Source organism: Phacochoerus africanus, chromosome 6 (genome assembly GCF_016906955.1).
Source record: "Phacochoerus africanus isolate WHEZ1 chromosome 6, ROS_Pafr_v1, whole genome shotgun sequence".
NCBI classification, from domain to species: domain Eukaryota; kingdom Metazoa; phylum Chordata; class Mammalia; order Artiodactyla; family Suidae; genus Phacochoerus; species Phacochoerus africanus.
In genome coordinates, this window is record NC_062549.1 from 77845502 (window position 1) to 77869216 (window position 23715).

General features: G+C 45.4%; 1 protein-coding gene across 6 annotated transcripts in view; it reads left to right on the plus strand.

Annotated features, from left to right (window-relative positions):
• Window positions 1-657: 657 nt before the first annotated feature.
• The window catches only part of RB1CC1 (RB1 inducible coiled-coil 1), a 54939-nt gene continuing 31881 nt past the window's right edge, over window positions 658-23715 (plus strand). For 4 of the 6 annotated variants that reach the window (XR_007135453.1, XM_047783929.1, XM_047783931.1 and 1 more), the window contains exons 1-6: window positions 658-797; window positions 17666-17780; window positions 18925-19044; window positions 20472-20598; window positions 20766-20936; window positions 22489-22691. Coding sequence is in view for 5 of the 6 variants with exons in the window: in XM_047783929.1 (XP_047639885.1) it covers window positions 18974-19044; window positions 20472-20598; window positions 20766-20936; window positions 22489-22691 (572 nt within the window). In the remaining variant the exon portion in view is untranslated. Of the gene's footprint in view, window positions 798-17665; window positions 17781-18924; window positions 19045-20471; window positions 20599-20765; window positions 20937-22488; window positions 22692-23715 lie in introns of those variants that run through there. The other 2 variants (XM_047783930.1, XM_047783933.1) reach the window with 2 other exon arrangements.

The window sequence follows — 23715 nt, forward strand, 5'->3', positions numbered from 1 at the left end:
TACCGAGCCGGAGCTCTCCCCTCTCGCCTGCAGATCCGGGGTTGGGGCGGAGGCCAGCCCCGCCGGACACAGCGCTCCCCGCGCCCCGTCCCCTCGGTCCCTGGCCCGGTGGCAGGAGCCCAGGGGGACAAAAAGAGGCCCCCGACCTTCGGACGCCCCCCGCCCCGGCCCTCAGCGACAGGCCGAGGGGCCGGGCTCAGGCGCGCTCGCCGCAGAAGCGAAGGTCAAGCTCACCTCGGGGTAGTCGCGTCCGGACAAGGGCCAACACCGCCACGGGCCGCCCAGCGGAGTCCCCGGGGTCACAGTAGGACGAACAGATGGTACGCCCAGGCAAAGGGGGGAGGCGGAGCGGCGCCGGCCCTTCCCGGCAGCCCGCCGACTTCCGGCGGACGCAGACTTCCGGATCTGCGCAGAGCGGCGGCGGGCGCCCCTCCCCCGCGCGCTTCCCGGCGTGCCCCGCGAAGGAAGGGCCGGAGTCGACAATAACAAACCGCGGCGACCGAGTCCGCGGCCCTGCCGAGCCCGGTGCTGCCTCGGGCGTCCCTGTCGCCTGGCCCCTCGGCTCTGACCGGCCGCGGTCCGCCCTCCCCGGCCCCCGACGCAGAGCCGGGGGGCCCCGCCAGCGTCCTCGCCGCCCGGAGGTGGCGGCCGCGGCAGCCCCGGCACCGGCGGTTGTGTCGGTTGGCGGCGCCGATGGGCGGTTGGTAGCCGCCGCCGAGAACGAGGCGGCGGCGGAAGATGTTGCCGGGGGCCGCGGGCCCTGCTGCTGAGGCCGGCGGAGGAGGAGGTGCTGCCCGGTGAGTCCCGGTGCGGGCGGCGGAGGCGGGCCCTGCGGCCCCCGACCCCCCTCAAACCCTCGGGTGGAGGCTGTCGGGGCCGAGTACGCGCCGGCGCCGGGCCCGGCCCGGGGGTCCTGACGTGGAGCGGGCGGTGCGGGGATTGCCATGGGCCGGAGCTCCGGGCGAAGTTGCTCCCGGGGATGACTCAGCCCCGGCCCGGCCCGCGGTGGGAGCGGGATGGGCGTGTGTGCGGTTTCACAACTTCGCGGTGGGCCCGGGACGGCGCTTTGGGGCACCGCGCCGAGCGCCTTCTGGCGCGGGAGGACGCGCCCCGCTCGTTGTTTATGGCTCCGCGGCGGAGCCTCGCCCGTCGGGACTCTCAAGCGTGGCCGTGGCGCGAGGTGCCGTGGGCCTGGATGCCGCGGGGACGATCGTGCTCCCGGGTGATGGGGAGTCACGGAGCCGGACAGCAGTGGCCGCCCGCGTCTCCCGCGATGATGGGACAAGGGAGGTGGGCCCGTTTCGCTCTCTTATTGTGTGGTTTCTTGGTTTTCGTGTGGGTGGTGCTTGTGTGATTTATCCCAAGGGTGGGAAGGTTGGCTCTTCAATTTAAGAAGACTGTTGGATGTAGAATCTCGATATTAGGAAGGAGAGGACCATTGCGGAAGATGGCTGGTTTGATTTGGGGGTTGTGCATTTATAAATAGTCCCTTACAAGGGGCGTGAGGATCTTTTTCCTTTTTGTTTTTAGTCTGACAGAATGCGGCCTCAATGAACGTATTTTCCCAGCAGCAGTTTGGTGTTTGTATTGTGTTTAGAACCTCGATAGAGTTTTATAAAGGGAGGCTGTATGTTGGTGAATGTTTACGTTGGTAAATGCCCGTCGGTGGAAATCGGATAGGGACTCAGCCCACTTTTTTAAATAGTAATTTTATTTAGTCTATTGTGAATCTTTTATGTTAGTCACGGTTAGGCGTAGTTATTGGCCTCATTTTTGTATGATGATACTGGATGACAGGGAAAACAGGGAGTGGGAATCTGAGAACTTCGTTCTGGCTTTTGCTCACAAGCACAAGGTCACAATACATGGCAGATAGACTTTAAACAAATGAACTTCATTGAGTCACAAAGAACTCAATGGGCACAAGACCTTCGTTTTTGAAAAGCCACACTTTTGAACCTAAATTTGTATTATGTAAGCTTGAGAGGAGCTTTTATTTGGCCTCTCATTTCGAGACTATCTTTAAATTCTTATGCATTCAGCAAATGTTTGAACACCTGCTAAGTGCTTTATTTTGCAACTGTGTGTAACTTATGAGTGTTTTTATAAAAAGTAATGGGTAGTAAAATTTTCTCATTTGTGTAATGCCATTCCCTAATCTCTGTTAAGCTTTTTGTATTCAGAGAATACTGGTTCAAGAAACTTGTGCAAACTAGCAGTCCCTTTCCACACACACTGATTCCATCAATTATTTACTTACCAAAGCAGCCCATTGAACCTTCACTGCAAGGAGTGTAAGAATGTGTCCGATACTGGTTTTGCCTTATAAGAGAAAGAAAGTTGAAGTCCTGTGTATAATTGATTACTGCTTAAGCATTATTGAAAGTCAAGGAAAGCCCCAAGAGGAGTGAGGAAGCAAAGGCTGTGCCTACCTGGGGAAAGAGAGCTAGTAAAGGCAGAAGCTGCAGGATTCTCAGCGTGTGCAGGGGAGAGGAGAGGACAGCTGAGGCGGGTGGGCCTGAGGGAGCGGGAGAGTGACGGGGATGTGGTGGTAGTGCTCGCTACACATGTTCAGGTCTTGGAAAGGAAAGTACTCCAATCCCCCACGTGTCAAGGCACAGAGGTTTCCTCAGACCTAGCAAAGCTGGAAGGCAAGTTGGAGCTGGAGTCATTGGTTCATGGACTGTTAGACCCCAGCAAGACCCAGTTTTAGCTCCAGCAACATGAACAGTGATCAAGAGGAACTCTACATTTTAGATGTAAGCTTTGTATACAAGGTTGTGGGAAATGGTGAAACATTGGAAGTTTTAAGATAAATTGCAAATGCAGTCTGCTCTGAGATGCTGGAATACACAGTGCTGGAGAAATGGATTGTGGCGTGCTGGGCTGAAGATTCTGTACTTGCTGTCTCAATGTAACAGTTAAAAGAATGTATGTTTTCCGTATCACATTACTCTGATTCTTTCATTACCCCAGTAACCCTCATTTGTCTGTAACATGGCCCTTTTGGGCAGCGCCCTGGGTCAGCCTTTCTTCCATCCCTCAGTTGCTGTGCTAAGTTGCTCTTCGTAAGTACAGAGCCTTGGTGTCTCCATGTGCCCCTCTTCCATTGGTTAGTCTCTGCTCTCACGATTGCTCACTGGATGCCCCGAGGATTATGGAATGACAATCCCCCCATGATTTTGCTCTCTGTTGAATGGTCATATTTTTTTGGCCTGTAATTATGCTAAGAGATGAAAATAATTGAGACCCCCTTTTTTGGTTACTGGTTCAGGACTGTCCACATCATTTCTTCCTTCCTAAGCCTCACATCATTGGTTGGTAATTCTCCAGAGTATCTGTTGAAATATTAGTCAAATCAGTACAATACTGTTAATACTTCTATGGCTCTTTTAGCCATCATACTGCAAATTCCAGATGTGCACATCCTTTTTTTTTTTTTTTTTTTTGATACTGCTGTTATGTTTACACATAATCTTTTTTTTTTTTTTTTTTTTTTTTTAAGGGCTGCTCTGGCAGCATATGGAGGTTCCCAGGCTAGGGGTCCAATCTGAGCTGTAGCCACCAGCCTACACCACAGCCACAGCAACACCAGATCCTGAGCCACATCTGTGACCTACACCATAGCTCACAGTAACGACGGATCCTTAAGCCACTGAGTGAGGCCAGGGATCAAACCTGCCTCATGGATACTAGTCAGGTTTATTTCTGCTGAGCCAGGATGGGAATTCCTACATAGAATTTTGGTTTAATAGAATGTAGTTAATTTAACATTTGCTGTAAAAGATAGTTTGGGTTTCATTTTTACTTTCAGTGTCTATTATAAAATGAAGCATAGAACTAGAAAATTTTTGCTATGGATAATCTTGAGACTTCAGAGTTTAAAAAAAAACCAGAATTCACATTTAAAGTCATAACTTCATATAGCTAGCCCTTGAAAATTACACCACGCACAGCCCTAGTGCATGGTATCTTAACTGATGACAGTTATACGGGAAAAATGGATATGGCTTCTGTGTTAGAGCTGTTTTGTTGTAGACCATCTTAAATTCATTGTAACGATTATTCTGATTTTCTGTTAAGCAGAAGCTATCAAAAGACATGAAAAAATTTTAAATGCATTAAAGATAAGGTCTAACTATATTCTCTATTAGGACAGATTTTTTTTTTTTTAGACTTTATTTACTAATATTTCCAGTTCTACTTTCTATGAACTTTAGGACCCCACAATGTGTAGTACATTTGTATGTACTGACATGGGGCAATTGCCTTGTAATTATATTATTCAGTTCAAACAAATTGCAACACATGTACTTCCTGTGTATATGGGGAACACCTGAAGGACACATTCCAAAGTGCCAAGAGTATTCGTCCCCTTCTTGCTCAGCCTGCTGTTCTCACATCAGGTTTCTTGTCTAGTCGGACAAGGCATTCATTTAGAATGCCCTGGACCTTTCTGGAAAGGTCCTCTTTCGGGGAATGTGAGGAAGATGGCTGACCTACTCTTCTTTCCTTTTTTTTCTTTTCTTCTTGAAGGAGAAAGGGTAGGATCATGGGAATAAATCTGCTCTGGGGATATTGAAGCCCAATGTTGAGTCCCCAGGTGACCCAGACACTCCATTTGTGGTTTTCACTGATGCAACACCCAGTGGCTCCTCCATAAGGTCCAGCTGCTGTGAGTTACAGTTTGCAGAATTACAAGTCAAACAGAAATTTTCATAGTCCTCTTTCTCTATGAAGCTTTTGGTCTACCTTGTCCAGAATCATCCACATTTCATGTTGTGTTAGACTTGGAAACACCTTGAGGGTGTTTGTACTCCAGCTTCTGGCTGGTGTTTGGCCTGTGCTGGGGGTTCAGTAACCGTGGGTGAATAATGACCGGCTGTGTCCAGTTTGGGGGTCAGAAGTTACTGTCTGGGGGTTTCCCCTTTGTTCTCCGCACTGAGGAAGCTGATTCTAAATTTTGAATGGATTAGACCAGTTGACAGTAAGCTGGAATGATTGACCTGATCATTGTGGTAATCTCTCAAAGAGGAAATTGCAAATTAATCTCCAGTGGTAAATGATGAACACTGCTTTTTGTGAATATGGGAGATGCTTTCTTGTTTTTATGGATACCAAAGTACAGTTGTTAACACCTGTATGTGTGGGAGTAAATGCCGTGGAATCAGGATTTTTAAAAACACATCTCTCCTTGTCCCCTTCATTTATAACTGACTACATCCCAGAAGGATCCAGGAGGAACAGATGTCCTTTCATGGTGTGAGATTATTTTTCCACCACATAAGATAATTCACACCTCTCTAGTTAGGAACTCTGTAAGTTGAGAGGTGGGGAGAAAATGACTGTGCCCCCACCCCCAGGATTAGGGAAGGCTTCCCAGGAGGGCGGATGGACCCTACTTGGATGAGTAGAATTCAGAGAAGCAGAAATGGGGCAGCTGGTTTGTCTGGGAAGACTATGAAATGAGAGTACAGGTTTCATGGAGGCGCAGCTGGAGGTACTTTTAGAAAGATGAACTGGGCTTAATTATGAAGTCCTGGAATGTGGGAGATGTCTTGAAGTTAAACGTGCCACCACTTTTAAAGCTTGTATTCCATTCCTTGTGCCTGGAGATCATCTGAAATGCGTTATGCTTTCCCTCTCACTCTGCAGAAATTCGTAAACTGATGTGCAGAGGGAGCTGGGTCTCAGTTCAGATACAGGTAACTCTGCTCCCCGCCTGCCCTTTTAATGCACATCTCACTTTAGGACAGCTTGGTGGGTTCACACCCGTCTAGGGGGCAGACGGGTGATGAAGGTGAGTGAGACTGAACTGGGTCCTGTGCCGAGGTCACCGGAATGGTGCCTGTGAGGAAGCAGACAGCAGAGCATGGTGGGCCCTTGGTTTCTGACCCCGCCATGGCAATGGTGAGGCTCCAGGAGGCAAGGAAGCCCCACTGCAGTGGGTCCTGGTGGCGGGCAGGCGAGTGAGCAGGGGTTGGAGCCAGGTGGAGGGAGTGTCCAGCTCTGAAAGAAGGGTTATGCCATTGGAAGGAAAGAGGGATATAGGATTTAGACAGGGATAACTGAAGTCTTAGGTAACAAGAGATAGTTTTGTTCACGAAAGAAGCTGGGGAATCCTTTTCAAGGAAACACACTGAATTGAAATTTCTGTGTGGAGGTTGAGCTACAGTGTGGTTTCTGAATGGAGATGGTTAGCAGCGGCCAAGCGCCAGTCCTAAGGTCTGGGGAGTTTCTAACACTGGGCTTCTGGATTCTCCTCTGTGTGGAGAGTCTTCTCCTTACACCCTCACAGCCCTGCGAGCTGGGGCGTCCCCTTCCTTGTGTATCCAAGCGCTTTAGGTTAGTTGAGGTCTGTGGTGGGGGCAGGACTTAAACATAGGTCTTCTTTTCCCAAATCTCACGTTCTTGTCACACTTCTCTTCTCCCATTCATGTGCCTACCAAGACTGTACCTGGAGAAGGAAGTCTGAATGATGGAGTGTGTGCAGGTGGGTCTCCACTGGAACCCTGACTGGGGGTGGCCTGGGGCCGCCAGATGGGGAGGCTGTCTTGTCTCTTAGATGGACCAGCTCTTCCAGGGCAGTGATTTTAGGTCCTTTTTTTCTTTGTAATGCTTAGAATGTTGTCTCTTTTCTTTTTCAAAACAGAAACAAGTTTTTAACCCCAGATTAAATTGTGACTTTTAAAGAGGTTAGTGGAGGAAATAGTTATGAAGAGGAAGAGGTCTTTAAGGTAGAGATGATTATTGTTTTGTCCTTTAATTAAAAGAGTTGTAATAAATTGGTTAATAAACTAGCAGGAATAGCTATTGGTTGTGGTCTTTCTTAGTTACTAGTTGAACTCTGCTTTGTCATTTACTTGCTGCTAGAAGTATCTTACAGAGCTCTGCTTGTGAGAGCCATTTCACTCTTGAGTGCTCTGTGTTATGTCACACAGCTATTGCCTGTCCTGAGGCAGTGCTTTGGAGTATTTACTGTTAAGTTGGCATTGTGCTAAATATGCTGTTTTGCATGGGTTATTTTACTTGCTTTTCACAAGCTGAATGAGGCAGGTATTAACTAATATCGCCACTTTACAGATTAGGAGCTGGAAATTTAGATGGATGTGCTGGTAAAGTTGTTTTTCTTTTAACTCTGTTTACATGACAGTAAAGCCATACGGTTCATAGATTGGCTGGAGAAGAGGTAGGTAATTCAGTAAAATTTATAAATTTTATAATTTTGACTTAGATTACGCAGACTTGGAGTTCCCCTGATGGTGCAGTGGGTTAAGGATCTGGCATTGTCACTATAGCGGCTTAGGTCATTGCTCTGGTGGGTCGTTGCTGTGGGTTCAGTCTCAGTCCTGGCACTTCTGCATGCATGTGTGGGGCAAAAAAAATAGATTACACAAAATTGGTCTTTATATATGTCTTATGTCATTTCTTTTAAAATAACTTTAAATATTTTTAAAAGGAAGAAGGCATTCCTGTTGTGGCTTGGTGGTAACGAACCCAGCTAGTATCCATGAGAACGTGAGTTCGATGCCTGGCCTCACTCAGCAAGTTAAGGATCCACTGTTGCTGTGGCTGTGGTGTAGGCCGGCAACTGCAGCTCCGATTCAACCCCTAGCCTGGGAACTTTCATATGTTGCAGGTTTGGCCCTAAAGAGAAAAAAAAAAAAAAAAAGGAATTTAAAATATTAGCGTGAGGAGTTCCTGTCGTGGCTCAGTGGTTAACAAATCCGACTGGGAACCATGAGGTGGCGGGTTCGATCCCTGGCCTTGCTCAGTGGGTTAAAGATCTGGCTTTGCCGTGAGCCTGGTGTAGGTCACAGAGGCAGCACGGATCTGGTGTTGCTGTGGCTCTGGCATAGGCAGGCAGCTACAGCTCTGATTGGACCCCTAGCCTGGGAACCTCCAATATGCTGAGGAAGAGGCCCTAGAAAAGGCAAAAAGACCAAAAAAAAAAAGTTATCATGAACAAATATATTTTGTTCACTCTATTACCCTTTTAAAGCATTTAACTTTATAACCCATACTTTTCTGTTAAAATCTGATTAGAGCTTTGACTCACAAATTCATATTTTCATTCCCTTATTGTGTCCAATTTGCAAATTATGAAAGAAGTTTAAATATAGAAATAAAATCTTTCCTATATGAAACTTTCTTTGCCATGAAGCTATACCAAGACCACCTAAGAATTAGTAATGGAAAGTCGAAATAACAGTTCAAGATAGAAATAGGGCTTCTTTTTTTTTTTTTTTTTTTTAATTTTAGGGCCATACCTGCAGCATATGGAGGTTCCCAGGCTAGGGGTCGAATCAGAGCTGTAGCTGTTGGCCCATACCACAGCCACAGCAACGCCGGATCCGAGCCATGTCTGTGACCTATACCACAACCCACTGAGCCACAACAGGGACTCCAGAAATAGATTTTTTTAAGGACTCTTTTTAGAGGAGCTAAGGTAAAGAAAAAGAAACTTGATCAGGCAGCTTTGTGAGGAAATTTGGATGCTGGAGAAGTGGAAGCCTCTGCCCCCCTTGGTTTGTCCTAGGACAGAGTGTTCCTCTGAGTCTCCTTCACTGCTCACCTTCCTTCTGGCTCTAAAAGGTGTGCTTTACATTCTGCTATCCCCAAAAGATAGTTCAGCCCTTCAGGACAGGGACCAACCTTGTCTGTTTCCATAAACACTAAGTTGTACCTTCAAGGGTCTTGAGTGGATGGTGGGCAGGCACTGAGGGCATCATCCGGGTGGCTGCCTCAGAGGCTCAGGGAACTCAACTCAAAAGTCAAAGTTCGTGTTTCATGTCTGGGTGTGTTGTTTGAGAATAAGAAAGCCTTGACTGCCCTTTATTCCTTGTACTGATAAGGTGCTGGTGCAGAATGGAAGTTTGGTTTGTATGTTTCGGTATATACCTGCTCACTCATAGGGAGTTATGACTTTGATTTTATGTGCAGTTGTTATGGCTCCCTTAATGTAGTAAAGCATAATGTTTATGCCTTGCTGGAGACACCGTGGTCAGAGTCCCTCTCTACAGCTGTTATTTGTATATTTTGCTTATTTTTGTGGATTGACTGCAAATATAATATGCTGAGAGCTGATGTAACATGCTGTGTCCAGACTTGCTTAAGAATGGGATGAAGAGGAGTTCCCGTCGTGGCGCAGTGGTTAACGAATCTGACTAGGAACCATGAGGTTGCAGGTTCAGTCCCTGCCCTTGCTCAGTGGGTTAACGATCCGGTGTTGCCGTGAGCTGTGGTGTAGGTCGTAGACGCGGCTCGGATCCCGCGTTGCTGTGGCTCTGGCGTAGGCTGGCAGCTACAGCTCCGATTCGACCCCTAGCCTGGGAACCTCCATATGCCCAAGAAATGGCAAAAAGACAAAAAAAAAAAGAATGGGATGAAGAGTGTCTTTGAGAAATAATGGAGAGTTTCTTAGCTCTGTCTCACCGCAGCGACAGATTGCTGCAAAAGTGTTTCAGTCACTTGTCTCTGTCACCGTGAGAAAGGATGACCAGTAGGCGTGAGGAAAATGAAAATTTTCATGCAGCTCAAGTGGGGTGGAGTGGGGTGGGCCCACAATGTCTCAGCTCTAGGTAGCCCTCGTACAGGCATGTGTGACCGTCGTTTTGTTCTAGTAGGTACTTCATGGCCAGTCTTGCTGGAGTTATGTGTACATCCCCTCACTCTCTCTTCTCTCTCTACTGTCCTTGTAAATTTTTGAAGAACAGACCTGCACCCCCCCCACCCCCCAGTACCTCTGCAAGGAAAATGGAAATAGATGTTACCTCTACTTTAGAGATGAGAGATGTGTGTGTTTATTGAGGTTTTACTTACCTGCCCTAGGAACACCAGTTGCTTTTCGGAAAGGTCATAATTATTTATAATAGATTACCACCTATAATATATGACTACTCAATAGAATTACTAAGATAATTGCAATAATTTTCATAATGTTTTGTTATGGAAACTTGGAGACATAAAAGTAGAGAGAACATTACAGTGAATCCAGTCGATCCATCCTGTGTACTTTAATAATTACCAGTGTTGGGAGTTCCCGCTGTAATGCAGGGGGGTAAGGACCCAGTGTTGCCACAGCTGTAGTTTAGGTCGATGCTGCTGGGATTCAATCCCTGGCCAGGGAACTTCGGTATGTGGCCCTTGCAGCCAAAACAAAAGAAAGCAAAACAACATAGCAGTGTTTTGCTGATCTTATCTATCCCCCTGTCCGGCTAAACTCCACTTCGCTTCCTTCCTTCCTTTCGTTTGTCTTTGTTGGACTGTTTTGAAACATCTCAAGTATCATTTTACACGACTTTTTTAGAGCTAATTATTTTTTAGAACTATTATAAGTAAAATGCTGTTATCATCCAAAAAGAGGAATAGTAATTCTTAAGTAATAAAATCTAATACCTAATCCATATTTAGATTTCCACATTTATTTCAAATATATATTTTTTTAACAGTAGTTTCTTTGATTCAGGATCCAAACAGGTTCACACATGACATTTGGCTGTTCTATCTCCTTTAATAGATAGAATTCTTAATCCTCCCTTTTTTTCTTTGAGACCATTTGTTAAAGAAACTAGGTTACTGTCCTGTAGAATGCCTGCCCATTTCTGAATTTAGCCGGTTGTTTTCTAGCAATATTGTGTACATTTTTTTTCTCTGTAACGCCAAATTCCCTATTGCTGGGAGCTGTAGGTGGGAGCATAGGCTTAATTAAATGTTGGCTGGCCTTGGGGAGGGGGCACGAGTGCTGTAAGGCTGGGTAGTGTGGCTCAGGTGAGACCTTGTGTCCCTGTCAGAGGGACAGGTGGTCAGCGAGCACATCTCACCCGCTATTTCTCCATCTGTTGGTGTCTAGGTCTGGTATTTCATTGCAAAGTAGTCGTCCTTTATATTCTGTCTCTAGTACCAGCTGGAGTTTTTCTACACAGGAGACTTTCCTTCCTCCAGCCCTGGTTCTCCTGAAGTTCTTGGAGGAAAGAGGCAGGGCTTCTTTCCTTTCCTAGTTTTGGTAGGAGGTTGCTGCCCTCGCTCACCCAGTATTCCTTTCTTTATTTGGTAACATCATGAACATTTAGTATTTGTATTCATTCCTTTGATGCTCAGACTGTCACATTTCTTTGGCCTCTTAGCCTCTGGCCTCGTCTCCTTGGTCTTTGACAGGTCCCAGCTTCTGTGGCACGTTCAGGTGTCCAGGGTTACGCAATTGGTGCTTTTTCTGCTCTGGACCTTAGGAATCAGCTGCTTCTCCGGGGTCCCTTTTATCGATCTAGACTTAGAGTGGTCCCCACAAGTCTGCTCTCACTTGGGGAACCAGCCACAAGTCAGATGGTGACCAGGACTACCCTGACTTCAGGCCAGCTGACTACAAATTCAGGGCTCCCCAAATCACCTTCAGGTTGAGAAATTCACTTGGAAAGTTCATGGAGGTCAGGAAAGTGCTGTACTTAGGATTACAGTTTTGTTATAGTGAAAGGGTATACATTATGATTAAAAGCAGACAAAGGAAGCTTTGCATAGAGAGGAGTTTGGGAGGGTTCCAGATGCAGAGCTCTGGGTGGCCTGTCCTCTCCGTGGAGTCCGAGAGGGACAGCCTTGTCTCCTCTTGGACAGGGTGCTCAACCGTACAGAGTGCTGTTCCCCAGGAGCTTCCCAGCCGAGTCTTTGTCCAGAGGTTTTAACTGGGGCCTCATCACCCAACGTCCCCAAGGCTGGCCTTTGGCCTCTGTCTGTTCCTGGATGTCAGGCTCCTATTTCCTCTGGAGATCAGAACTGATGTCGTTTTCCCCAAGTATGCATGGGAAAACCATCTGAAAGAAGAAAACAGAAGTGCAAGCATATGTTTTAGAATTGTTTTTACTTAAAAAGAATGCTTTTTTCTTTTCCTACCTGAAAGTAGATATCATGGAGTTTGTGTTTATATGGAAAATTTTTCCTTTTGTCCACTAGGATATAAGCTTCATGAGAGAGGACATTTTTGTCTTTTTTTTTTTAATTCCCCAAACTAAAAATGTCTAGGACATACTAGATTCTTTCTTTGTTTCTTTCTTTGTCTTTTCAGGGTTGCACCTGCAGCACATAGAGGTTCCCAGGCTAGGGTTTGAATCAGAGCTGCAGCTGCAGCTGCTGGCCTATACCACAGCCACAGCAACTCGGGATCCGAGCCCCTTCTGTGACCTACACCACAGCTCATGGCAACACTGGATCCCTTAACCCACTGAGCGAGGCCAGGGATCAAACCCGTGTCCTCATGGCTACCAGCTGGGTTCCTTACCTCTGGGCCACAATGGGACCTCCCATAGGAAGTACTAGATTCTTGGGTGATATTTTTGTTGAATGACTGTTATAAATTGACCCTGGGTTCAAGCCCCTGGAACTTTTATTTATTGAGTTTCTGTCTTTGGGCAAGTTGAGTAACCTCTGAATCTTTTTCCTCATCTGCAAAGGGAGGCAGTAGTCTTACAGGTTGTGAAAAATAAGTGAAGTAATGCATATAAAACTACTGAGCATAATGACTTACATTCAAATGAATCACTCCGTAAACTCTGGCCACCATTAGTTCATGTATCTCACTGGAACAGGTAGCATGCGGGTCTCAGAGAAAGCCTGAGTCTTCTTGTAGTGCTCTACTCCCCCTTCACAAGACAGGCTTCCTCTCACCTCTGCGGCCCCATTTAAATGCACCCATATAGAGAGGCCTGCCTTAGTCCAAGTTAGGTCCTTCTTTTTCCCCATTCTTCATTGGATTCATCACAACTTGCATGGCGTTGGATTTCTTCCTTTTTTTTTTTTGGATTTCTTCCTAATAACACATCTCGGGGATGTTTCTCCTTGGGTTTATTTGATATGGTATTCGTTGGGTTTCCTGGATTTGAATGAGTGATTCCTTTCCCATTTTAGAGAGGTAGGGAGGTTTTCCTGCTGTTATCTCTAAATATTTTCTCTGGCCCTTTGTCTTCTACTGGCACCCCTGTAATGCAGATGTTGGTGCATTTAAGGTTGTCTCAGAGTTCTCTTAGATGCTCCCTAATTCTTTTCATTTTTTCTTTATTCTGTTTCACGTCAGTGATTTCCACCAGTCAGTCTTCCACCTTGCTTATTCATTCTTCTGCCTCCGGTCATCTGCTATTGGTTCCTTCTAGTGAATTTTTTATTTTGTTAATTATATTTTGAATCTCTGCTTGTTTAATCTTTAAATCTTCTGTTTCTTTGTCCAATCTTCTATTTCTTTGTTCAGATTGATAAACTGATTAATTTATCAGTTTTTTCCCAAGATCTTGGATCATCTTTAACATCATTATTCTGAAGTCTTTTTCATCCTGTTCATTTAGCTTTTTCTGAGGTTGCTTTAGTTCCCTTATCTGGCTTATATTCCTCTGCCTTTTCATTTTGTACAGCTTTTTGGGTGGTCTCCTTTTTGCAGACAATAGGGTTGTAGCCTCTTTTGCTTCTGATGTCTGTCCCCCTCCTTGTGGCTGAACTTGGTAGGGGGCTTGCCTGTAGGCTTCCTGGTAGGTGGAGCTGAGTCTTGTCCCTCTGGTGGGTTGGGCTTTGTCTCTGGGTGACTGGAGGCGGCTGTCTGCCTGGGGGTTCTTAAGGTTTGCTGATGGGTGGGGTATGTTCCCACCCAGTTTGTTGTTTGGCCTGGGGCTTCTCAGCCCTGATGGGTGGGGTCAGGTTTTCCTGGAAATGGCAGCCTCCAGGGATGCCCACATGCTGTGCCACTTGTTCTGCTGCCATAGCCATGGCAGCCACCCTCCTTTTCCCAGGAGATCCTTCAAGCCCTGCAGGTAGGTCTGACCTAGATTCCTATGGAGTCCCTGCTCTGCCCTAGGACCCAGTGCACAGGGAGACCTGAGTGTGCCCTTCAGGAGTGGAGTCCCGTTTCCCCCAGTCCCGTGGAGCTCCTGTGCACAGGCCAGGCTGGCCCTCACTGCCAAATGCTCCAGGGGCTCCTTCCCCCAGGGCCAGACCCCCAGGCATGAGAACCCGACCTGGGCTCCGGGACTCTCACTCCTGTGGGAGAGCTCCTGCCATGTAGTTATTTTCCAGTCTGCGTGTTGCCCACCCGGCAGGTGTGGGATTGCTTATATCATGAAAGCGGCCCTCCTGCTGCCTGCCGATGTGGCTGGCCTCTTCTTTGTCTTTAGGTGTAGGATATCTTTTTTGGTAGTTTTCTAGTCTATTTTATTGATGGTTGTTCAGCAGTAGTTGTGATTTTGGTGTTTTTCGTGAGAGAAGGTGAGCTTATTAAGTCCTACTTTGCCATCTTCTGAACAGCTCGCATTTGCCTTCTTCTTGTTTAATGCCTTTTTCTCCCTCAGGACTGGACTCCATCAGGGCAAAGGCCGGGTCTGTTGTTTTCACAGAGTTCCCAGTCCTGGCACGTGTCTGGGTGTTGGCTGGACTGGGATGGATAAATGAAGGAATCGTTCCTGCCGCAGTATCCCATCTATTTCAGTCGCATTCTTTAGATGGTTCCCTTTTACCTGTAAGATAAATTCTTTGCCTTCACTGACTTTCGTTAACTAATTCACCACTTTCCCTGTCCAGCCTGCATTGACTACAGTCATGTGAATCCCTGCTTATCTCTAGTTTCCTCTATAACAGCCAGGGTCTGTGCTCTTTCTAGGCTCCCCCGCCCCGCCCCAGCTACTCTCCTCTTGTCACTCTAAGTGCCTTTCCTGTTTCCCTGTCACTCTGCACACTACTTAGTATTGCAGTTAGGGTGACTCCGCCTGCTTTTCCAGCAGCAGATACTGCCTTTTTTTCATCCTTGTGATGTCTTCACTTCTGGGCTTGTGAATGTCCAGAGCCTGTGTACCTCGAATACCCTTCCTTATTGAGTGCTTGTCTTAGGCATTGTATTGGTTGTTTCTATATCTGTCGTCTTGCTGACTTGAGCTCGCTGGATAAGGTGGGGTTTCCTTTTTTTCTGGTAGTTGAGCTTCATGTAGTCCTGGGACTGTCCGTCCTGTTTCCTGTCACATCCCTTGTCTGCATAGTAACGTAGTGGACGGTAGGCAGCCTGTGCATGAATAAAGTTCAGACGCACAAATAGTCAAAGACAGGGTTTAAGTAGAAAATAAATAATGTCAGGCACGTAAAGTGAAAGCCTTAAAATATTTAACCCAGCAGTTTTACTTCTAGAAATCTACTTTATGGAAATAATCCTAAGCATAGGGAAAAAATGTGGGAATTCCCGATGTGGCTCAGTGGTTTAAGAACCTGACATAGTCTCCATGAGGATGTGGGTTCAGTCCCTGGCCTCACTCAGTAGGTTAAGGGTCTGGAGTTGCTGTGAGCTGTGGTGTAGGTTACAGATGCCGTTCAGATCCCACGTTGCTGTGGCTGTAGTGTAGGCTGGCAGCTGCAGCTCCAATTTGACCCCTAGCCTGGGAACTTCCAGATGCTGTAGGTGTGGCCCTAAAAAAAAGTGGGGGGGAGGGAGATAAAAGAAAAGTAGAAAGAAAAAATGTGTACCTGCAAGATTAAAAAACAAAAACCTAGAAATAGTAACGAACTGGCGAATTCACAAGTTGGAATGGGTTTTGGCCGTCAATATTGATGGTTCTGAAGTATTTGTAATAGTGTGGAAAAGTGATTATTAAGTAAAAGACAAGTAATTATGTAAATCAAGATAAACTGGATAAAGCGCTGGTTTGAAATGCTCAAATTTTTGGTGATTTTTAACATGTTTTTCTCTCACACTATAGGTCTGCAGGGGTGGGCAGGGGGCACTTACTGTCACTCACCCTGGGACGGACCCAGCTCTGTTACTTGTTGTTATCTGGAGGCCCTGGTAGTCAGCTCTTTATTTACCACTGAGGTCTGCCGGCTTCCTAGTCAGTCCCCTTGTTCATGACAAGACTCAGTGCCGACATGCATCTACATTTGAGCCCAGATGGGCTGGGCCGGGCTGCCTGTTCCACCATCACAAGGAGATGGGATAATCCTTTACTGGTGTGGAATTATTCATTCATTTTATTTAGAAAATATTTTAGAGCTAGTTCCCAGGAATGCATGATCCTTGCTTTAAAGAAACTTGCAGTTCCGTAGAGGTGAGAACCATGAAGAGAAACCCCACGTGGAAACCCACGGAGAGGACATAGTGGGCACAGCTAGGGATTCAGTGTGGGAGAGGGAAGGGTGATCCCAGCAGGGAGAAAAAGGTGGGCCTGAGTTGGGGAGCAGCCCAAGGAAGGCTGCAGCCTTGAGGCAGCTTGGGTGGTCCTGGGAGCTGTGGTGGGCGGGGGGGGGGGGGGGGGGGGGAGCAGCTGGGGAGGAGGAAGCCCAGGGCTGCTACCTCAGTGGGCATGGTGGTTCAAGGCGGGAGAGGCTGGGATTGCACTAGGGGTGTTGGAACCCTCCCTCCCTCCCTCCTTGTCCACCTCTCCCAGGGCTAAGCCCTCCCTCCTTAGTCTCCTTATCAAAGGAGGATGGGATTGGAGCTCCCTTTAAAGGATCGGAAGACTTGATCCCACCTGGTCAGTTCTCCGAAGTGGTGCTGCCATGCCAGTCAGCACGGTCACAACTGGCTCTGTGAGCAGAACCGCCTGGTGAGGAGGTGAGGGTCTGTGGGGGTCTGTGAGGGCAGAGGGGAGGAGGAGGTGGGGACCTCCAGCTGGGAGGCCAGGGCTCGGCTTAAAGCAGGAGCCCTGGAGGAGTTGTGCGTGGGCACCGAGCAGGCGTGGGTCGGTGCTGGTGTCTGAGGAAGAGGAAGGTCTAGGCTGGCACCGGGCGAGGCAGGAACAGGAAGCGCGTGGCTGTAGGTGGCAGAGGCATGGAGCTCAGGGCTCCAGAGTGATTTGGGTGGGGCTGGGCGTGCTGCTTGGGAGGGTGAGCGGGTTGAGACCCCACGCCCTGGAACCCATGACTTCTTACTTGGGGTGCCCCTGTGGTGCGGGTACTGTGCTGTCTGATGCCGGGGAAGAGATGACTGTGGTCTCAATCGTGGAAAACAGCACAGGTACTAGTCTCCATCTGTGGTGTGGCTGGGCTGGGCTTCAGGCCTCCTTGTCTGGGGCTCAGCAGGAGTGATCTGCTTCCAGCCCCCAGGTTGTCAAGAACTAGCTCCTTGCAGGTTGTCGGACTGAAACCCTCAGCGACGTGCTGCCCGTTGGCCAGAGGCCAGCTTCAGTTTCTTGCCACGGGGTCTCCATGAGGCAGCTTACTCCGTGGCTCTGCAGGGGAGCCGGCTTTCCATAACCTCTGTGGGGTTTCAGGGCTTCAGAGCCCGTCACAGTCTCTCAACTGGGTCAGAGTTCCACTGGAGTGGAGGTGCCTGGAGGCTGCAGGCAGACAGGCTGGCATAGAGGCTCTGTGCCACTGGTGCCGTTTTATTCCTGTTTTACCGAAGGAGAAACTAAAACAGTTAAGCACCTTGCTGCACATCCTATGTAAGTAGTGGGGTTCTTAGATTTTAAGGGCTGAAAAATGGCTCCAGGCTTTGGCAGTGTTGGGGAGTCTTTGGGGACTTCGGGTTGACTTGTAATGGAGTGGCATTGGTCACTGTCCAGTGTTTGATGTTCAGCGAAGGTGCAGGGAGGAAGGGGGACTGAGCAGAGGTGACTCTCAGAAGGTGACCATACAAGGCAGAAAACACTAACCATTTTTGTTGTCATGTTGAATTATTTCTCTCCGTGATAATCCAGAAACCTTTCTTTTCCAGTTCACTGAGTTTAACCAGTAATGCCGTTTGGTTGCCAATATCAAGCAAAGCAAACAAAAGCCAGTTTTCATCTGCTTTTTAAGAAAAGTGGTAGTCCTTTTCACAGTGCCTGACCGTAAGTCACAGTTCCTCCCGTTATAACAGTCTTTGATCTAGTGATTTAAAATAGTGGTTTGGAAACATTCATTTTAGAACTTTATTTGCCTTTTCCTTCTCTCATAATACCATTCTAAGCTCATATGGAAAGAGGAAAGATAACTACTAGTTTCTGGAGACTTACTTATTGCTAACCTTCCTTACTTAAATTAATCTTGGGGATTTTTACTTCCAGTTGTTAAAAATAAAATGCTAGCTCTTGAAATCTGTCTGTTTATTTATAGATGAGGAAGCTTTATTTGATATATGGGATTTTGACTTGGACAGCTAGTTACTGGCAGAGTTGTTTTAAATGTCCTGGATTTCAGGCCTGGGCACTTCCCCCTGGGCCACCAGGTGGTGACCTGTGAGGGCCGTGGGCGATTGTGACTGAGTGAGGAGGTGAAGCTCAGGTTAAGAGGTGTCTGGGGATGCTCTTTTCCTCCTCTTGCCAAGTAGCAGCTCTTGTTTGTGCTAAGTAAGCTTAGCCTGAAGACGAAAAGGAACATGTGGGGAGGAACTTTCGGAGTTAGATGTTTGACCAAATTTTTGATTTTAATTATTCTTAATGTAGGGTGGTACATGAGAACAGTGTGAAATATACACCTAACTGTTCTGACTGCTGGGCTCTTTTTTTCTCAAAACATGTTATTTTTTAAAAGGTAGAAGTTATACTTTTCACTAATCTCATTACTGTTTATTATTATTATTATTAGTTTTTGCTTCTTAGGGCTGCACCCGTGGCATATGGAAGTTCCTGAATTGGAGCTACAGCTGCTGGCTTACACCACAGCCACAGCAATGCTGGGTCCGAACCACGTCTATGACCAGTAGCACGGCTCATGGCAATGCCAGATCCTTAACCCACTGAGCAGGGCCAGGGATCAAACCTGTGTCCTCATGGAGACTAGTTGGGTTCATTACTGCTGAGCCACAGCTATAACTCCTTCTTTATTATTATTTTTAAGCAGCCAGTTTATTGACTTGTCCAGTTAACCATCTTAGACATCCACACTTATTTTGTTTTTTGTGTTTATTGGTATACCTCTGCTCTGTCTTATGTGAGCATACTTTTATTTGTACTTGGGTTGTAATTGACCACCTCTCTTACCTGTTTCTTTCAGTGACCATATCCGAGTGTGAGGCGCAGGCTCACAGAATCAGGGAATCATCATGAAGTTGTATGTGTTTCTGGTTAACACTGGGACCACCCTGACATTTGACACTGAACTTACAGTGCAAACGTGAGCACATTTCATTGTTCCTCGTCAGTTTTGCATTTTGTACATACCAAAAGTTAGAGAATGATTTGATTTTGAGAAAACTATTCCTTTGTTAAATAGGGATAGCAACATGGCAAGTCTTAAATCTCTTATCCCCAGCATATTATGTATACAGTTGTCATCTCCTCTGAAATGTTAACTTTAAATTCGTTGAAGTTGTGCTTTGTTCTGTTTGTGTGAATGTATTATTCACTGTAAACAAACTGATTTCAAACCAGGGCAGTTGAATAGAAGTAAGTTTCCATAGTTGATTGCTATTCTAAGTGTCACAGAACACTGCTGAGGGTATTGTTGCTAGCTGTATAAACCAGTATGTACCAGTCCTGTGTCTTTTCATCATTGTTTTTATTTTTTGTATGAATAAAGTCAATATTGTTTGTTTTGTTTGTTAATGATAAAATAAAACTTGGAAATAACCTTATTTTTTTAAATGGAATTATGAAATTATTTTTTTTAAAGTTGTAGTTTTTATAGAATGTGATTTGACCTATAAAGGAAATAAATGGTCTTTTGAAAGATTAGGAAAAGGAAGCAATTTTCATCTGGTGTAGACTTAATGTGTTTTGTGTCATGTGATGTGGAGAGTTTAACACATCCCATGTTCTGAGGGTACTAATTTGAACATACTCCTTTGCTACATTACGTCAAGATCACAGAAATAAAAGTCTCTACTGCCTGCATTTCATAGACTCACTTTCAGCTATTTTTTTTCTCTTTTGGGTGCCCCATGGAAAATGGAGTTCCTAGGCCAGGGACGAGATCCCAGCCGCAGTTGTGACCTATGCTGGATTCTTTTTTTTTTTTTTTTTTGTCTTTTTGCCATTTCTTTGGGCCGCTCCTGTGGCATATGGAGGTTCCCAGGCTAGGGGTCGAATCGGAGCTGTAGCTGCCAGCCTACGCCAGAGCCACAGCAACGCAGGATCCGAGCCGTGTCTGCGACCTACACCACAGCTCACGGCAACACCGGATCGTTAACCCACTGAGCAAGGGCAGGGATCGAACCTGCAACCTCATGGTTCCTAGTCAGATTCATTAACCACTGCGCCACAATGGGAACTCCGACCTATGCCGGATTCTTAACCAACTATGCTGGGCTGGAGATCAAACCGATGATCCCATCATGCCATAGCGGGAACTCCTAAACTAACTTTTAGATGGAGGCACATTGGTGATTTACTGACCTTTCAGTCATTTAAGATTGGCTGGTTACTTACGGAATCCAGCTGCAGACATAGGAAGCTTGTATTTTTCCTAGTTTTGGGGGAAGTTTTTAGAGTGAAATTGATTTATCTGTCAGGTATTTTTACATAGTGCCACTTTGCAAATAAGCAAGTTTTTCACTGGGCAGAAGTGACTAGCTGACTTTCTGCCCCCCTCTTTCCTCTAAGTGTGGCGGACCTCAAGCATGCCATCCATAGCAAGTACAAGATTGCGGCCCAGCACCAGGTGCTCGTGGTCAACGGAGGGGAGTGCATGGCTGCCGATCGGAGGGTGTGCACCTACAGCGCTGGGACGGTAGGTGGCGGCTGCTCCCTCCCGCACCTGTCCCAGTGGCACGGCCCCGGGATTGGGAGCTGCGGGTCACGAGGAAGGTGTATGACCTGTATATTGAGGGCAGGGGGCATGCTCAGTATTTATAACATTTTACTTCTTTTTTTTTTTTTGGATTTTTACTTCTATAGGATACAAATCCAATTTTTCTTTTTAACAAAGAAATGATCTTATCTGAACGTCTACCTGCTATTCCTAAAACTACCTTTTCAACAGAAAATGACATGGAAATAAAAGTTGAAGAGTCCCTTATGATGCCTGCAGTTTTTCACACTGTCGCTTCAAGAACACAACTTGCAGTGGTAATTGTAGTATTTATACCTGGTATAGCTGAAAATTTAAAATTGGTATATTTAACAGAATAATGTCTCTCATTCAAATACTTGGTAGTATTTTTGTGGACTTTTAGCTTACTAGGCATCAGTGAATGATCCAAAAAAATGGGTTGCTTTTAAAAGCATTCAAAATAGTCTAAATTATAGAAGAAGCACACCAAAAATATGAAAAATAACAAACTTTTTGAAAAAATACTTTGTGATTACTATGTCTGGCTTTTAAATTTCAGGTGCATTTTTATAAACAATGACAAGACCTTAGAGGGAACAGCTATCTTAACATGATTTGTTTACCCTCTTTCCGAGATGGTGGTGTGCAGACAGTAAGGTGGCTGTGTTAGGGCAGACAGATGAGGAAGAGAGAGCCCAAACTTAAATTGTGATTCTCTCTCTCAGGTCCACATTTAGGTCTGGGAGGAGAACCCAGTTTCTTCCTAATACATAAACCTCTTGTATTACTGCCTTTGTTTGTTTACCTCAGTGAACAGCAGCTGCTATGGGATCTCAGTTCCCAGACCAAGGATTGAACTGGCCCTCATTGGTGAAAGCAGCCAAGTCTTAACCACCCGACCATCAGGGAACTCCCTTTTTAGTTCGTTTTGTTTTTTGTTTGATTTACTGTAATATTGGCTGTAAGCCACCAGTAGTAGGATCCATTGTGCTTTCAGACATGAGAAAATGTTATCTTAGAATCAACTAAATAAAAGTATTCATCTTTCATACAAATACATGAATTAATAATAAAATGTTGATAAAGTGTTAGTATTTGCTCTTTTATAGAAATCTCTTAGCAGTTCGTTTTAATATAGTAATGCATTTGTGAAACTACCCCATTTTTTGTGTAGGATACAACATAAAAAGAGAATGACTTCATCTTCCTGGGATGTAGTTAATAAACATTAAAGAGTCCAGAAATGTTTTTTAGAAGGCAAAATTATTTTTAAAATGATAAATTCTGTAAACCGAATTTATATAATAGAGTCCTTTTAGATTTGTTTTCTGATAATTGGCATACAAATAAACTAATAAAACTAATAAAGATGTCTTACACAGTTGCATGCAATTTAAAAATAATAGTTTTGATTTAATTGAAAAATACAGATATAACATGCTAATTGAAAATGTAATATTAAATATAACAATCACAAGATAACCAGATAGGATATATAATTGTCAAGTGGTTAGAGTAAGAAAAGAATGGCGAGTTCCTATTGTGGCTCAGTGGGTTATAAACCTAACTAGTATCCATGAGGATACAGATTCGATCCCTGGCCCCACTCAGTGGGTTAAGGATGTGGTATTGCCATGAGCTTTGGTGTGTAGGTCGCAGGCATGGCTCCAATCTGGTATTGCTGTGGCTGTGGCGTAGGCCAGTAACTGCAGGTCCTATCTGACCACTAGCCTGGGAACTTCCGTATGGCCCTAAAAAGAAAAAAAAAAAGGGAAGAAAGAATAAATAAAACTTAATCAAAAGATTTAAAGATCAAGTGGATGAAATGTTTCTTCTTTCCCAATATAGGAAATGTATGAAGTTGCCAAGAAACTTTGCTCTTTCTGTGAAGGTCTGGTCCATGATGAACATCTTCAACATCAAGGCTGGGCTGCAATCATGGCCAATCTGGAGGATTGCTCAAATTCATACCAAAAGCTGCTTTTCAAATTTGAAAGTATTTATTCAAATTATCTGCAGTCTGTAGAAGACATCAAGTTGAAACTTACTCAGTATGTTTGCCATTAAAATGGATAAGAAGTTTGTTTAAAAATACCTTTGCAGTTTTTCATTAGTTTTAGTAATGGTAATTTTGTTTCTGTTAGGAAATGTATTTATAGTAATTGAGGTTCTTGTTCTTAAGACATTTGTGATGACTTTTATGGACTGTAAAATTTAAAAATCAGGGCCCTTTTTTATCCTCCACATACTTTATGGATCTACCACATTTTTTTTTCTTGTAATTTCTTTATGTAAAAGGCTCAAAATACTTCTGAAATCATTTCGAAACTCAGGAATCTTTGTCTCTTTCTTGTCTTTCTTTTACAATAAAGTAAAGCAAAGTGCAGAAATAATGATTTCATGGAAAAGTTTTCAAACATGAGGCAGCTAAGGAAAACTTTACTTTTCATTTTAAATATTGCCACATGATGTAGGCTTGTGCTCTAGTTCTCAATGAGATGTTTTTCTGGCTCTTTGCATGTAAGCACATCTGATACCTATTGGTTATTTTCTAAAAGGGCTGTCTATAGTGAATGTAATTCTGCATGAGTGTATATGTATGCTTTCAATGTTTTGTGTTCATTTTTTGGGTTCTTTTTAAGTTTATCTTTATTTAACCTGGATTGCATGTTCTTTTTTTCTTTTTTAAAGTTTCTCTATTTTGTGGTATGAATACTGAGAACATTTTGGCCATAGGCTGACAATGGGACACCTCTTTGGAAGGAAGGGAACGCTTTATTAAGACTGGAGAGAGCTTTTGAAAGTTTTTTTTTTTTTGTCTTTTTGCTATTTCTTGGGCCGCTCCCGCGGCATATGGAGGTTCCCAGGCTAGGGGTCCAATCGGAGCTGTAGCCACCGGCCCACGCCAGAGCCACAGCAACGCAGGATCCAAGCCGCGTCTGCAACCTACACCACAGCTCACGGCAATGCCAGATCCTTAACCCACTGAGCAAAGGCAGGGATCGAACCCGCAACCTCATGGTTCCTAGTCGGATTCGTTAACCACTGTGCCACGACGGAAACTTCTGAAAGTTT